We start from the raw sequence: 16311 nt of genomic DNA on the forward strand, positions 1-16311 counted from the left end.
AACTTAAACAGGAATATTTAATTAAATAAGCTCCATAAAGAATCTTAGTTAGTTAAAATTCTATATTTAATTAAATACAAGAAAAATACAAATAGTTTGTCTAGAATCAATATCTAAAACTAAAAGTGTTTTTCTTAAAATTAACTTTAAAATATTAAAATGAAAATAAATTTTCATATATTTTAAAAGTTAATTATGTTGCTAATTCAATTTTATTAGGTCAAACTAATATAATTAACCTAGTACAGTTATTCAAATCAGGCAAATGGGCCTTCACAATTGGGGTAGTTCATGTGAGGGGTCGGGTTCAGTATGTCGTACCCACTTCTATGGCACCCAACTCTCACACAAGGCCCAAAAGAGAGGAATTTAACCTTAAAATGAATAACTGTTATTAATTGAATAGGTCCAATAACTAAATGGACCTAAATAAAATCTATCATGGTGTGACATTTTATTTAGCAACAACCTATATGCATCTATATATAATAAAATAAACATATAGGCTCACACAGGCACACTTTGGATGGATCCTATCATGTTGCTAGGTCATACACAGATGAAAGAAGATTGTAAAATTTACCTGTTACAAATTATTTACTTGACCAAGGGAGCCATCAGATCATTAGATCTGGCAAAAAGTAACCATGGCTATTTGCAATCAAGTAATAATAGGTTTTTTTTAAAACTTACATACCAGCTAAAAACACATACTCCTGCAACAAGGTTAGCTAGATAGTTGGAAGTAGGATTTATTTAATTTTAAATAAATAATTTCGAAAAAAAAATAAATAATTAAAAAAATATATTTTAATTAATTTCGAAAAATAAAAAAAAAATTTAATTAATTTCGAAAATAAAATAAATTTAAAAATTCGAAATTATTTTTTTTTAAAAAAAAATAAATATTTAAAATTAAACCTACTATTTGAAAAATTAGGTTTCAACCAACCTAAATATCATTTCAAAATTTGCTAACTACTTTTAAAAATTAAATGTTATTTTAAAAATAAAAATTAAATAAAAATTAGAAAAGATAAATAAAATATCTTTTCAGATTTTAAATTTAATTTAAATAAATAAAATAACAAAATTTAAAAAATTAGCAAAATATCTTATATCTATTTAAAATTACATGATTATAAATATCTTATTTTAAATTTAAATAAGGTCAAAATATCTAAAAAGATTTAAAAAATCTTAATAGATAAGATATTTTTAAAATATCTTAAAAGATAGGATATTTTTAAATATCTTAAAAGATATTATAAATATCTTTAAAAGATATTATAAATATCTTAAAAGATAAGATATTTTTAAATATCTTAAAAGATATTATAAATATCTTAAAAGATATTTTAAATATCTAAAAAAAATCTGACCTTAAATTTAAAAAAAAATATAATCAAATTTAAAAATAAGATAGATTTTTAAGCAAAAAGATAAATACTAGTTCTATTCAAATTCAAATTACACTAATATCTTGAATTAAATTAAAAAAAATTAATTCAAAATGATAATTAGAATTGAATTAGGAATAGTAATAGTATATATATAAAACCATACAAAAAATTGGAAGTTAATTCCATGAAAAAGTATGAAAAATTGAAGAAAATTGAAAAAATTCAAAACTGTACGGACAGTTCTGCGATCATGAAACTATCAATATGGCCGATTTTGTCAAATCTTCAAAAATCATAACTAATTCAAATAAAATCCAAATTGAGTTCTGTAAAAGGCTAACTTGCTTAATTTTTTCCATACTATCCAATAAAAATAATTCCAGAACCGAAATAACAATAATTTTTCACGAAAATTTCATAATCATCAATCAATCATCAAATAACACTCAATACAACATGATACCATCCAAAGAACATACAAACAATCGTTTTAAAGTCCAAATTACATGCAAGTAAATCAATTACCATGGCTCTGAGGCCAGTTGTTGGGAATTATTTTACCAGGATCTTAGATCTACTCACAAGTATGTTTATTAACACCCTAAATATAAACTTTCTAAAACGATAAAATAAACACATATAAAGTTAAGAAAACCTTACATTGATGCAGCGGAATAAATGTCTCCTTCCACTCAGATCTCTAACCCTTGATTCCTTTCTGTAGCAGAGTATAATCAAGATCTGAGCCCGAATCTCCTTCTTCTTCAAGCTTTGATCCTTCACAGTCTTCCAATCTATGATTGAGTTGCGCTTCTTTGTGTGTGGGCACTTACTCTTTCACTAGGGTCACGAAAAAGATGAAGGAAAAGAGGGAGAGAGGTTTCGGCCAAGGTAGAGAGTGAGGAAGGCTCAGTTTTCTGAAGAGAGAAATTTCTGTCAGAAAGGCTTATTGAAAACTTGTGTTTTGACTGAGCCATCACTTTCTATTTATAGGCAACTTACTAGGTTTAAGTTTAGAATTATTTGGCATTAAAATAATAAAAATAATAATTTGAAAAAGCCTTATAAGTGGCCGGCCATAGGTGTTGTAATGGGCCCCACTTAATTTTGCAATTTTATCAAATTTTATCTCTATTTTCTCAAAAATGCCAATTTTCCAATTCTAACCTTTTAAATGCCAAAACTAATTATTTAATAATTAAAATACATTATTAAATAATATTGTCATTTAATTTAACTATTAATTAGACATATAAAGTCTATTAATAAATAAATAAACCTAGAAAACTCTTTTCCTTACAATTTCACCCGCTTAGTGAAAATTCATAAAATCAGGACATAGTCTAACTTTAGAATTATAATTGATCAATCACGAATCAATTAATGAGTCTTACAAGCAGAATGTTCTCAACTAGAATGGGGACCATGGATCTATATGCTGAGCTTCCAATAAGTGAACCAAATTTACCAAGTAAATTCCTACATATTAATTCTTCGTTGAATCCACTCTTAGAACTTAGAATTGCACTCTCAGACTTATATAGAGCATATTGTATGTTTCACGATACCAATATACTATCTCATTTAACCATTGTTATAATCTTATTGTGATTTAAAGATCCTCTATATAGATGATTTACATCGAGATGGGATTTCTTTACCGTTCTCACCCCTCAATGTATTTTGCCCCTTAAAACACTTAGCTACCTGTAAATGGTGTTTAGTGATCTAATAATTAGTCAGTTAAACAAGAGCTCATCCATTTACTTCTATTTGCTAAGCTCGAAGGGAATCATCACTTAACTTCTATACACCAGTAGAAGCTATAGATTCCATATTTATGTTCAGCACTCCCACTCAATCATACTATCATGTTCCCAAAATATACGTATCACCCTGACCCAAAAGTAGGCTTAACTAATAAATCAAAGAACATGAATAGCACTCCTGAGTTGAGCCCAAGCATATCAGGATTTAGATTCTTTTCAATCTTAAGATCAACTACTGATATTGACTTGGAAAGATATGTATAACGGTAAGTTTGCAATATCTTAACTTAGTTGCAATATCGGTCCAGTCCAATGTATACTCCATACATTCGAAACTAGTATACTTTACTAATGTCCTGGAAAGAACATAACACTTACTCCAAGTGTAAGTACACATCATCGCTGATTATCACATTAGTGTAAATCCAATAACACTGATGAAACAGGGACCAAAACTTTTTATTCATATGATCACAATCACATTCCACTGTGTTGACGATACTGTAATTGTGAATAAACATATGATCTGGATTTAACTGATTTTGTGTGTATGAATGTAATAAACATATTAAACATATTAAACCATTAGCATGTAAAATTCATGCAAACATCAATCATTTCTTATCAGAAATATTTACTAGCACATAGGCAAATTTCGAAATCTGATGTGGTGTAGTCTAAGAGTTTTAAACACACTCTTATAGACTAACATATAGTTCCTCTTCTTAATCTTAGGATTTACTTGATTGTCTTCCAATGTTCTTCTCCTGGATTAATCTGATACCTACTCATTACTCCCACTCAACAGCAGGTGTCTGGTCTAAGTCATACAAAAGCATATCTAAGACCTCTCACTGTTGATATAAGAAATTCTTTCATGGCTTTATCTTTTCTGGAATAGTTAAGACTTTTCCTTAGATAAATAAAATCTATACCTTAGAAGTTGTGAAGCTTCTATAGATTGCCATTAGAAAGAAAATGCTTCAGCATCTTACTAAAGTAAGTTGCTTGCATTAGAGTAAGTAATTACCAGGTATACCACAAGCCATAGGTTTAGATAAACTCAAACCTATAATAATAGGAACAGGAAGTTTGTTAAGTCCATAGAATAGACTTATTAACTAAAATTTCCTTTTATGTCCTTGTAATAGAAAACTTTAGGTTACTCCATGTGAATGGATTAAACCATAGTTCTATTGGCTTTCTTCTTAGTTTCTTATCTTGACAATACATTACTAGTTTAAACTCACAATGGATTTTAATCACTAGTGTCTCCCAAGTCATAAGAAGGTGAGTTCCTAGAAACTCTCCCACTACGACAAGGCACCGTGAATTATGTCTAAGAAAACTAAATGGTATTGATCTCTTCGGTTGTGACAAGACAACAGAGGCAGTGGGATCATCATATGTTATATAAGATGATAGAACACTTTTGGAATCAAGAATTAAATATCTCCTTTATTTGCTACTTGTTTTTCAGACTTAGTCATTTTCTTAGAAAAGTAGTATTTGTTTGAATAAACACTTTCTTATCTATTGACAATGGGATGGTCCACCCCTAATCACTTAGAATAGCTAACAAACCATGGTTAACAGTTCTAGCCTTTCTTAAGATTTTGATTAGGTCATCCATGAATCTAGTAATGATTTACACGAAGTATACAACCATTACATTATTCTGAAATTGTATTACCATAGAAGGATTTAGGCAACGACTAGTAACTAATCATCAACATGCAACTCAAAATTTCTGGGGTGGTAAGTTTGGATATAATTCAAAATCAAATTAATGATCTTTGAACTGCATATCTACTAACTATTTCTCCACCCCTATCAGTTCGCAAGATCTTTAACCACTTACCTTAATGGTTTTAACCATTGCTAGAAATTAATGAAATTTTTCAAATATTTCAAATTTCTTTGCATAAGGTATAATCTAGAGTGATCGTTTTAAGAATACAACGAAAAACTCATATCCACCCCTGAATGTACATCCATCTGCGAATGAGATGAACTACTTTCAGTGGATATAGGCATATTAACTCTTTGCAGAGATTGATCTTGTCAAATCCACTATGAACAAGATACAAATACCATAGATTAATAAAAATGTGGTAGTGTTTATGATGACATAGGTTTAGTTACATCAAAGAGTTCTTAGAATACTGTAAGTGGATCCTGGTCACAGAATACCTAACTCATATTCCATACAGTTTTAATCCAATAATAGAAGATGGATATTAAACACTTGAGAAAGTGTAACTGTATTGTATTCTGGAATTAGAAATATAAGAAAATTTCTGTTTGGATTCTAAAATTAAAGTCAAAGACTTAAATTTATACCAAATATTATGAGTAATTCTATCTTGGACCAGCACTACTAATACAAACTCTAAGTCAGATTTGCCCATACAAGTAGGAGATTTCTAAGATTGAGGATTTATATCAATTAGGAATAGAATTTCGGGATTATAATCATATGCGTCATTTAATTTCTTAAGAGAAAATATAATGACATGAAATGATTTATAGACCATTTCATCCAATGATATGTTATGGAGCTAATTCGAAATGAATAAGCTAAGAGGAATTAGGATAATTTCGTTTATAAATAAGAATCCAACGATGCTTCGATTAGCGAAAGACAAAGTAATCTTATTTATGTAATCTTCTTGTTTCATATCGTAAAAATACTAGTCTAAGATGTCATCAATTGATGAACAGCTAGATGTCGCATATACAATATTTATCTTTCGAGATCTAACACTATTATGAATGTCTAATGGTGAAAATTCACTAGGGATTTATCTCATTAGATAAACAAACATGTTGGACCAACAATGAAGATTCGAAATTAAACTACAACTTAATAACAGAAAATAACATGGTTCAATATAAATTCATACACAATTCAGAAATTATAAACATATAGCAAGTAGGAATGACTAGTGAAAATACTAAAACATACAATCCTAAATAATTTCCAAGGTTTTCAACAACCGATACAAAGTGTCCGGTAGGCGAGAGTCAAAGCATCATTTATTGAATAGAGTTGTCAGCTCATCTAAAATAGAAACCATTCTAGCAACCTTTTATTCGATCAAAATAAGAATCCAACGTTGTCCCGGTAGGCGAGAGTCAAGGTTATTCTCATTTTATGAGCTTCCACCATTGTTTCATGTTTCATAAGTTTATCTCTAAGTAGTCACCGTAGGGGAGAGTCTAATAGAGACGAAAACTTACAAAACACTTATCAAATGAAATCTTACGGTGTTAAAGAAACAGAAGTACTTTTCATTCATTTGTGTATGTTTTGGTTCACTTTATCAATTGCTTGTCTATTTGATTTATAAATTCATCTTAAACCCTTTTCACATACTTGATCCTGTTTATTGTGTTGTCATCACATTGGAAAGTAAACATGACTATGTGAATAAAGTTTCCTAGATTTATCAGACACAGGGTTTTACTGATATGATAATCTACAACAAGAGTTTACTTGCATTTGAAGAAATGCTATGTTCTTTCCAGAACATTGGTTAAAGTAAAGCTCAGGTTGGATGCATGGAATATGCATCGGAAGGGACCGATAATGAACTTTGACTTAGATTTAATTAAACTTACCGTAAAATCTATTCAAGTCAATATCGCCTAGTTGATCCTAGATCAAATGTTCTTAATCCTGTTAGGATTAGGCTCAATCTTGAGAGGCTATTCGTGTTCTTTGATTTGTTAGTTAAGCCTACTTTTAGGTCAGGGTGATACGTACATTTTGGAAACACAATAGTGCAATTGAGTGGCAGCTCTAACATAAACATGGAATCTATAGCTTCTATCTGGCGAATAGTAAGCAAAGGATGATCTCCTTCGAGCTTGACCAAATGAACATAAATGGTGGAGTACTCATTTCACATAAGCTGAAATATCATTTATACGGGGTCAAGTGTTTTAAGGATAAAATACATAGTAGGGTGTAACGGTAATCTAATCCCTTTACAGTGTAGATCATTCATATAGAGGATCATTGATCAAATTAGGATTATAACAATGGATAACTAATGATGTGTCTATATGGTGGAACATATAGAGCATTCTATATACTGAGAGTGCAATTCTAAGTTCTATGCGTGGATTCAACGAAGAATTAATAAGTTAGTGAATTTTAGTGATAAATTCTTGATCTACTTATTGGAAGCTCGGTTATATAGACCCATGGTCCCCGCACTAGTTGAGATAATATTGTTTGTTAGACTCATGTAATTGGTTTTGATTAATCAATTATAATTCCCAAGTTAGACTATGTCTATTTGTGAATTTTTCACTAAGTAAGGGCGAAATTGTAAAGAAAGAGTTATTAGGGGCATATTTGTTAATTATGATACTTTGTATGGTTCAATTAATAAATATGATAAATGACAATATTATTTAATAATTATTTATAGTTATTAAATAGTTAGAATTCACATTTAAATGGTTGAATTAGAAAATTGGTATTTTTGAGAAAATCATATACAAAAGTGATAAAACTGCAAAATTGCAAAAAGTGAGGCCCAAATCCAATAAGCCATGGCCGGCCAATTTTATAGGAGTTTTACCTCTGATATTTTCATTATTTTAATGCAAAATAATTCAAACCTAACCCTAGTGGAATACTATAAATAGGTAGTGAAGGCTTCAGAAAAATAACACACTTCTCATTCAGAAAAACCTGAGCCTCTCTCTCTACCTTGGCCGCCACTCTCTCTCTCTCTTCTTCCTTCGTATTTCGAAACCCCTTAGTGATTAGAGTAGTGCCCACACACAACAAGCAATACCCCAATCATAGTGAGGAAGATCGTGAAGAAAGATCATCAGCAAAAGGAGTTTCAGCATCAAAGATTCAGAGAAAGAGATTCAGGTTCAGATCTTGATAATACTCTGCGACAGAAAGGATACAAGGGTTAGAGATCTGAACGGAAGGAGTCATTTAATTCCGCTGCACCCAATGTAAGGTTTCCTAAACTTTATATGTGTTTATTTCATCGTTTTAGAAAGTTCATATTTAGGGTGTTAATCAACATACTTGTGAGTAGATCTAAGATCCTGGTAAAATAATTTCCAACAATATACTCTTACGATAGGACTGCTTGTATACGATGAAAACTTTATACATATTATAATAATATTTATTTTTTAAAAAAATAAAATAATATTAATAATTAAAAATTTTATTAATTTTTATTTTGAATTATTATTATTTTTTTATAAAGTTAATTTGAATTATTTTTATATTGGTATTTATTTTCAAAAAATAATTGCTTCTCCTAAACTTATTTTTGTTGGCTTCTCATTTTTTGGCTTTCCATAATTTAGTGCTATTTTTTTTTATGTTTACATCTAGTTTTTTCTTTATTTTGCTTTTAGGTTGTGCATAGTTCTAGTGTTATTGATTGTTTGTTAAGTATTCTGGTTTTTATCTTGTTATTGTTTGGTTGCACTTTTGAGACGCCACTTATTAAAAAAAAAAATTAATTATGTCAGTTAGATATTATTTTTCTTGCAAAAAAAAAATGAATTTAGGAGAAGTAAATTGGTACGGTACCAATTGAAGAGCATCTAAAATTATTTAAGTAATCCTACATAAGACAGAAGAACTTTTGAAAATAAATATCTATATAAAAACAATTTAAATTAACTTTAGAAAATAATAATAATAATTAAAATAAAAATTATTAAATTTTTTAAATATTAATATCATTTTATTTTTTTAAAATAAATATATTATTATATATTATTATAATATGTATAAAGTTTTAATTGTATACAAACAGCACTATAGTATGAGTATATACCTTACATCATAATAACTATAAGATTTAAAATCAATGGTCAAAAAGAAAGTTCCCTACCGGTAGGAAATTTTTACTAGGCCCTACCATAGTATTACACTATATATATATTTATACATAATTTTCAGATGCACTATTCAATCGACACTAAAATTTAAATGGATGAGAGCATCAAAAAAAATTTTGGGGGGAATGAGGGTATTCTATGGATGAGAGCATCCAATTTTTTGATGGAATGAGACCATTCCTTAGATGAGAGCATCTAATTTTTTAATGGAATTAGGGCATTCCTTAGATGGGAGCATCTAATTTTAGGTGGAATGAGGACATTCCTTGGATGAGAGCATCCAAATTTTTGTGAAAATAGAGCATTCCATAAATGAGAGCATCTAAATTGTCTCTCTCTCTCTCATATTTTTTTCTTTCAAAGTGTCGATCATTTTTTATGTTCTCCACCCCTCCTATTTGTAGAGCCTATATTGAATTTAATTTTATTTTTCTTTTATTAACTTCACAACTCATGTAACATAATGGGTGAGAGAAAATAAGGAAGCGGTCAGTTAAAGAGTGAAGAGAATCTCCTGATTTGACTTTTAATTAATTTAACTGGCTATATTTTTTTAATATCATTATTTTAAAATCAATTATTCCCTTCATTTTTTTTTAAAGAAATAACTATAATGAAATAATAATAATCCTTTTTTTTTGGTTCAACAACAATTTATTAAATAAAAATGTATGTTAACTAAATTTGACAAAATATTTATTTTTGATACAACTTAATAGCATATTGGAGAAATATATATTTCTTTTTCTTAAAATAAAATAATAAAATATAGTGTCTCATAACTAATTTAGCACTCCATGAAACTGGTCCTATATATTGATTGAATTATCCTACGGATAAATCTAAACCAATAAGTAGCCTAATCCGACCAAGAGTTCTAAGAAAAGATGAGTAGTTATTATGCTAAATAGTTTTTCTTTTGAAAACATCCTACTAAATAGTTTTTTTTTAAGGTACTAAATAATTACCAATTGAATAATTCATGTAATATAAATATATATATTTTGTAAATATCATTATTTTTCCAAACTTTCTGATAAAAAATACAAAAGCACATACATCATACATGTCTAAAAATGTTGTCTATGTTCTTTGTCCATAAATAAAAAAATGTTGAGAGGCTGCGGATGTAGAGATTTGGAAAACTAGATTTAACAACAATAGTTGAAGCACGCCAATAAAGAAGAAAGTAAATGATATCACTTATCTTACATCATTCATGACTCAAATAATACTCCATTCAACCATAAAAAATTGTACTATATTTCACACAAAAAAATATCATTGTGATATAATTGCATTATATAACTTAATGTAAAATTTAATATTTTATTAATATTTTTAATGAAATATTAAAAATAATAATTGTATCATTAATTTTATTATACATAAAGTAATAAAAAATTAATATAAATAGCATAAAATAAATAATAAAAAAATAGTACATTTAATGCAAATTTCACATTATATTAAATATTATGTGAAATTTAGCACAACATTTATTAGATAACAAATTTGTATTAGGTTTTGATACATTATTAAAATATATTTTTTATATAAATAAATTATATTTTAACTTTACATTATGAGCGATGCTCATCAAAGTAATCATAATAATATAAAATAAAATAATGCGTGTTTATACTAATAATTAACTCAAACCAATTGGAAATAAAAATGATGTCTTCTTCTTCTGCTAAATACTAATAATTATAATGTTGTCTCTCCCATCGTTTCTACAATTTAGACCTTTGCTCAATACCAACATCTCCTCTTCTTCTACTCTCCCTCTCCCAAACTCCTTCAAGGTAACTAACTAACTCCAACTTCTTAATTCTCTATTTTGTTATTTCGTATAATCGTATACATACATATTACACACACACACACAAGTGAAGCTTTACTTGCCTATTCTTTTAGTAATATGTGTTGTCTGAATTACTTGATATTAATTTGTATAATTATTGAGAATTTCAATTTCTATAACTCGAGGTAGAAAGAATAGTTGGGTCATGTTATTCAAGTTATGGGTCTTTTTTTGGGTTTTAAATGGGGGATAACGTATGAAAATCGTTTATGAGATTTATAAGCATGAACAGTTCATTGATCAATTTTATATATTTGAAATGGAAGTTTGTTTTTATCAATTTGATTTCTTTGGTACGTATAGTTGATCTATTATTACTTATGGCAAGTGAAGAATCAATATACAGGTTTCCTTGTAGTGCTATTAATTTTTGCACATTTGTTATTTTAGCTTTCGGTTAGAATGGCTCGATCTGCACTGGATGAGATGTCTGAATCTGGTGCATTTGCAAGAACTGCTTCTACATTTCGTAACATCATTTCCAGAGATCCAAACTCTGAATTCCCAGTTGAATCTGGGAGGTATCATCTGTACATATCATATGCTTGTCCTTGGGCTTCTAGGTGCCTTGCATACTTGAATATCAAAGGACTTGACAAAGCCATCAGCTTTACAGTATGTTGTTATGCATAGTAATCTTTCTTTTGGTCATGTTTTCTTTCACAATGTGGAAATGATTTTGTATGTTGCACTTATTTTACTCAGTCTGTCAACCCCATTTGGGAAAGAACCAAGGAAAGTGATGAACACATGGGGTGGGTTTTCCCTGCTACAGATGCAGAGCTACCAGGAGCTGGACCTGACCCTTTAAATGGAGCCAAAAGCATCAGAGACCTTTATGAGCTTGCTAGTACAAACTACAGTGGAAAATATACAGTTCCAGTTAGTAAAATCTACGCTGAATAACGATATTGTTGTATATGTTGTTCTCATCTTTCCTGAATATTAATGAACCTTATATGTGCATTGTTTTTGTTTTGATAGGTTCTATGGGATAAGAAACTCAAGACTGTTGTTAATAATGAGAGTTCAGATATAATTCGTATGTTTAATTCTGAGTTCAATGCTATAGCAGAGAATCCTGATATGGACTTATATCCTCCGCAATTGAGAGCAAAAATTAATGAGACCAATGAATGGATTTATGATGCAATAAATAATGGTGTGTATAAATGTGGGTTTGCAAGGAAGCAGGAACCTTATGATGAGGTGTAAAAAATTAATGATGAAGTTGATAATTAGATTATTTATGGTTTAACATATGCTTTTTATGTTTTCCTAATAATAAAGTACCTTACTATGTTTTGCAGGCTGTGACAAAGCTGTATGAAGCTCTGGACAAATGTGAGGAGATACTTGACAAGCAACGTTACATATGTGGGAACACTTTGACCGAAGCTGATATTCGATTGTTTGTCACTTTAATACGATTTGATGAGGTATGACAAAGTTATTTTTCAGAAATCAGTCAATCCTACTTGAAAATCAGACCAATATTCTGTCCAGAAAATAAATTTTAGTATCAAGAGAATGAAGAATAATGATAATGCATGACTAATTCTTAACATTAATATTATGCTCTTTCTGATATATTACTTAGTCATGTCGTATGTAAAATGAAATGTCAGTTTTTAGGTACCTCTAAAATGGTTATGCAACATTTTTAGATTGAATTCTAAAAGATGTTTGTTTTGGGAGAGAAATTTTAGCTTCTTGAGAGCTGTGTTTTCACCTTCTTTCTCTTTTTATATTATTCATTCCTTGAATTCTGACTTTCTAGCCATTGTATTTCTACTTGGACTTAGAGATTAGGATGTAGAAAAACAGATCTACTTCTGCATAGACATATATTTCTTATACAAGATAAACTTATTTTACTCCTATGTTTCTTTTTCAAGTGTTCGTAATTTCAAATGTTTCATATTTATTAAATGACAGAATAATTTTTTTCAGATTATTCTTACCATTGTGTACTAGGACTAGGAATAGTGAAAGTTTATAACCTTAGATATTGAAGTTTAGAATATCTTATTTAGCATCATAGTGTAGAATGGTTGAGTAGCTTAGCCTTATGAGTTTTCGACAATTACAGGTTTATGCAGTTCATTTCAAATGCAACAAGAAACTGCTACGCGAGTACCCAAACTTATTCAACTACACCAAAGACATATACCAAGTTCCTGGAATGAGTAGCACAGTCAATATGGAACACATCAAGAGACATTACTATGGAAGCCATCCTACAATAAACCCATTTGGAATCATTCCTTCTGGGCCCAATATTGACTATTCTTCTCCTCATGGCAGAGAGAGGTTTTCTACTTAATCTGCTGTGTGTTTGTGCCCAGTTTTGTTATGTTTGTTTTAATTGTACACCTCTCTTAAACTTCATGTTTTGCTGTATGTGTTCATTATCAAAATTGTATGGTTGCTTTGCTATCTTTTCAAAAGTTCCATTGCTACACATGGAGTTTATTAATAGTTTCTCCAATGTGATAGAAGGCTTGCCACTGAAACGAGGGAAATTTAAATGAGAATTTGCAGTAAATAACCTTAAATAAGTGGATGAATAAGAGGAAAATTATTTGGAACTTTCTGAAAGTTCAAATAATTTATTGCATTCCTGCCTATGATAATTTGAACGAAACTATAAATATATGATAATTATCTATGGCAAATGAAAATGATCAAACATCATCCAATGATTTTGACGGCAATCAAGTATTAAAACACCAGAAGTCTATAGAATAAAATTTGACAAGTCTATGAAAAAAAAAAATACACTTGGAACTATTAAAATATTCTTATAGTTATCAAGTACCATCGAAGTCTAATAAAAATTGATAGTTCCTTTATAAATCTCGATGAAACATCAAGCCTCCATCGAACTGAAATGTATTAGTTTCGATGCAAAGTGCAGTACAAAAGAAAACCATAATATGTTGCATTTAAAGTGACAATTATATATGCATTTCGATATTACCCAAGAAAGTTGATGAGGATGCTCTTGGTTTTTCCATATGTACCTGAATGGAGTTACAAAGAAAACTGGGTTCCAAATGGAAATGAGGGGTTAAGGGTGCCTTAAAATACTTGATGATTTTATTGCTGCAAAAGACCCCAAAAGAGGAAAACCTGCTACTGAGAATTGCAAAAGACCCCAAAAGAAGAAAACCCCTCTTTTTGTATCCTGCTACTGTTTCTGCAGAGTTGCCAAATCCTTTGGTAATCTTTGCTCTTCCATTAATGAAGTTCTTTTTTTAAACAGTAATAATAACAATGGTATTGAAACTCTGTAACTTAAATCACATTTTAGAAATTCCGAACTTCTCCCAATACCTTATAGTAGAATTTACGCTTACAAAACAATATAGACGTAGTTTAGAGGGCGCTTGTTACTTCAACTAAAAAACTGTTTTTGTTTTTAAAAACTAAGAATTGTTTTTCATTTTTTATTTGGATGATGTAGAAATACAAAAATCTATATAAAATATATGTATTTTGTAGAATATGATTAGAAATTAAAAATTTAGGGAAATAATGAAGAATGAATTCGGTATTGTCCACACTTGACGATGTAAGGTGAAAATCAGAATAACATAAAGAAAGCATAATTACTAACGACCTAAACAAAATATTTAATAAGAAATCGATAATTGCATAAAATGTTGCTAATTAAAAAAGTAATAAGAAACTCAGTAGGGAAAATTGTCGGATGTCAGGGGGAGATTTGATTTTGATGGTAAGAAAGGCAGACAGAGAGGGAGAGCTGAGCCTCTTGACACTGAGATCGTTTCAAAGCGGTTCCGGAGCTGGAACATAGGCTCTTCACAGCCTCGTACTGTTCTGGACAAGCCGTCGAAACCAGGCACTCTGCCAGAGCCCTGTTCAGGTGACGGCAGGCCGAGTCCCGCGCTCGCCCTAACGGAATCCGTCGGTAGCACTCGCTCAGTGCCCGCTGAAGCCGCTGACAGCCGTGGATTTCGAATGCTTCTTCGCCGCCTCTTTCTTGTCGCGATTCGGCCATCGACAGGGGCAGTGGTGGGACCGACACGTTGGCCACCACAACCCACCTACCATAGACCGACGGCTGCTACTGGAACGAGGGCCGGTGAAAGCGATCTATTTATTTATTTATTTATTTTATAGATAAATATTTAATACATATATACATCTTGTTATATTCTTCGTCTATGTGTTTTGGGATTGTAAGATTTCTTTTATGAGAAAAAATATAAGGCATTTGAAAGTAATCTATTTGTTTTAAAAAAAAAAAAGTTAATTAGATTTTTATCCTCCGAGGCTCCGAATTTTCACATGTATCATCTTCTTGAATTTTTAATTTTTAAGGTCGTTAAAAATGTCTCTGAACTATTGAGATTATTAAATTTAAGGATTTTTATCTAATTTTAGTAAACGGTGAGCAACGGTTGGTTTGGTCGGTTTTTTATAAAAAAAAAATCCAAAATTTAATTTTCGATTTTCATGGTTATAATCTGAAAACTGACCGACCATTATATAAATGTAAAAAAAACTGATCGTTTTAATCCACGGTTTAGTCGGTTTAAACCGACCAAACTCAGCTTCATTTTTTTTAAAAAAAAATAAGTCTTTAAATTTTCTATAATTATTTGAAAACTAGAAAAATTATAGTATAGCATCAAATATCATATAATTTAAGAACAAAACTTTCTTAGTTAAATAAATAATGTAAAATAATTTTTTTTTAAAATTGCTCAAATTATTTGTGCTACTAATATGGTAATAAGTCTTATTAAAAAACTCATTATTTTGTGAATGTGTATGTATAATACGTAAATACATCAAATTATAATAAAATAAAGCAATAAATAATTGAGACTTTAAATAAAAAAAATAAGAAGTAAAACTAGTTTAATAAAATTTTATATTAAATATGTAAAAAAAAAATTATATTATATACATAGTGTATAATATATATGTTTGGTCGGGTTGTCATTGATATTAAAACCGACCGTCTTAAGGGGATTTTAACCGAAGGCAATTTTTTCGATTTTCGATTTTTTTCGGTTTTGGTGTTTGGACAGTCGGTGTACTCGGTTTGGTCGGTTTCTTGAATATTTTGCCCACCCCTAAAAAAAATCTAACATGGATGAAAGTTCAGGGGCATGATTTAGTACATGTCAAAGTTCGAGAGACATGATTTAGTAGAGATCAAAGTCTGGGGAGCATGGTTTAGTACATAAATAATCACTGAAATAGTAAAATTGAATAAAATTAGACAAAAGTCCTTAAATCTAACAATCTCAATAGTTTAGGGGGAATTTTAATGGCCAGAAAAGTTTAGGGACATGATTTGGTACATGTCAAAGTTTGGGGGTAAAAATCCTAATTAGCC

General features: G+C 29.6%; 2 protein-coding genes across 2 annotated transcripts; one reads left to right on the forward strand and one right to left on the reverse strand.

Moving 5' to 3' along the window:
- Positions 1-10571: 10571 nt before the first annotated feature.
- LOC115698125 (uncharacterized) lies at positions 10572-13398 on the forward strand. Its single transcript, XM_030625298.2, has 6 exons — positions 10572-10875; positions 11325-11549; positions 11640-11816; positions 11919-12143; positions 12245-12373; positions 13027-13398. Exons 1-6 carry the CDS (start codon positions 10783-10785, stop codon positions 13258-13260), a joined length of 1083 nt encoding a protein of 360 aa, XP_030481158.1. The 5' UTR covers positions 10572-10782; the 3' UTR covers positions 13261-13398.
- A 1035-nt stretch (positions 13399-14433) lies between these two features.
- On the reverse strand, positions 14434-15110 carry LOC115696939 (uncharacterized). Its single transcript, XM_030623834.2, has one exon. It carries the CDS (start codon positions 14959-14961, stop codon positions 14653-14655), a length of 309 nt encoding a protein of 102 aa, XP_030479694.1. The 5' UTR covers positions 14962-15110; the 3' UTR covers positions 14434-14652.
- Between the last annotated feature and the right edge of the window lie 1201 nt (positions 15111-16311).

This window comes from Cannabis sativa, chromosome 7, assembly GCF_029168945.1.
Source record: "Cannabis sativa cultivar Pink pepper isolate KNU-18-1 chromosome 7, ASM2916894v1, whole genome shotgun sequence".
NCBI lineage: Eukaryota > Viridiplantae > Streptophyta > Magnoliopsida > Rosales > Cannabaceae > Cannabis > Cannabis sativa.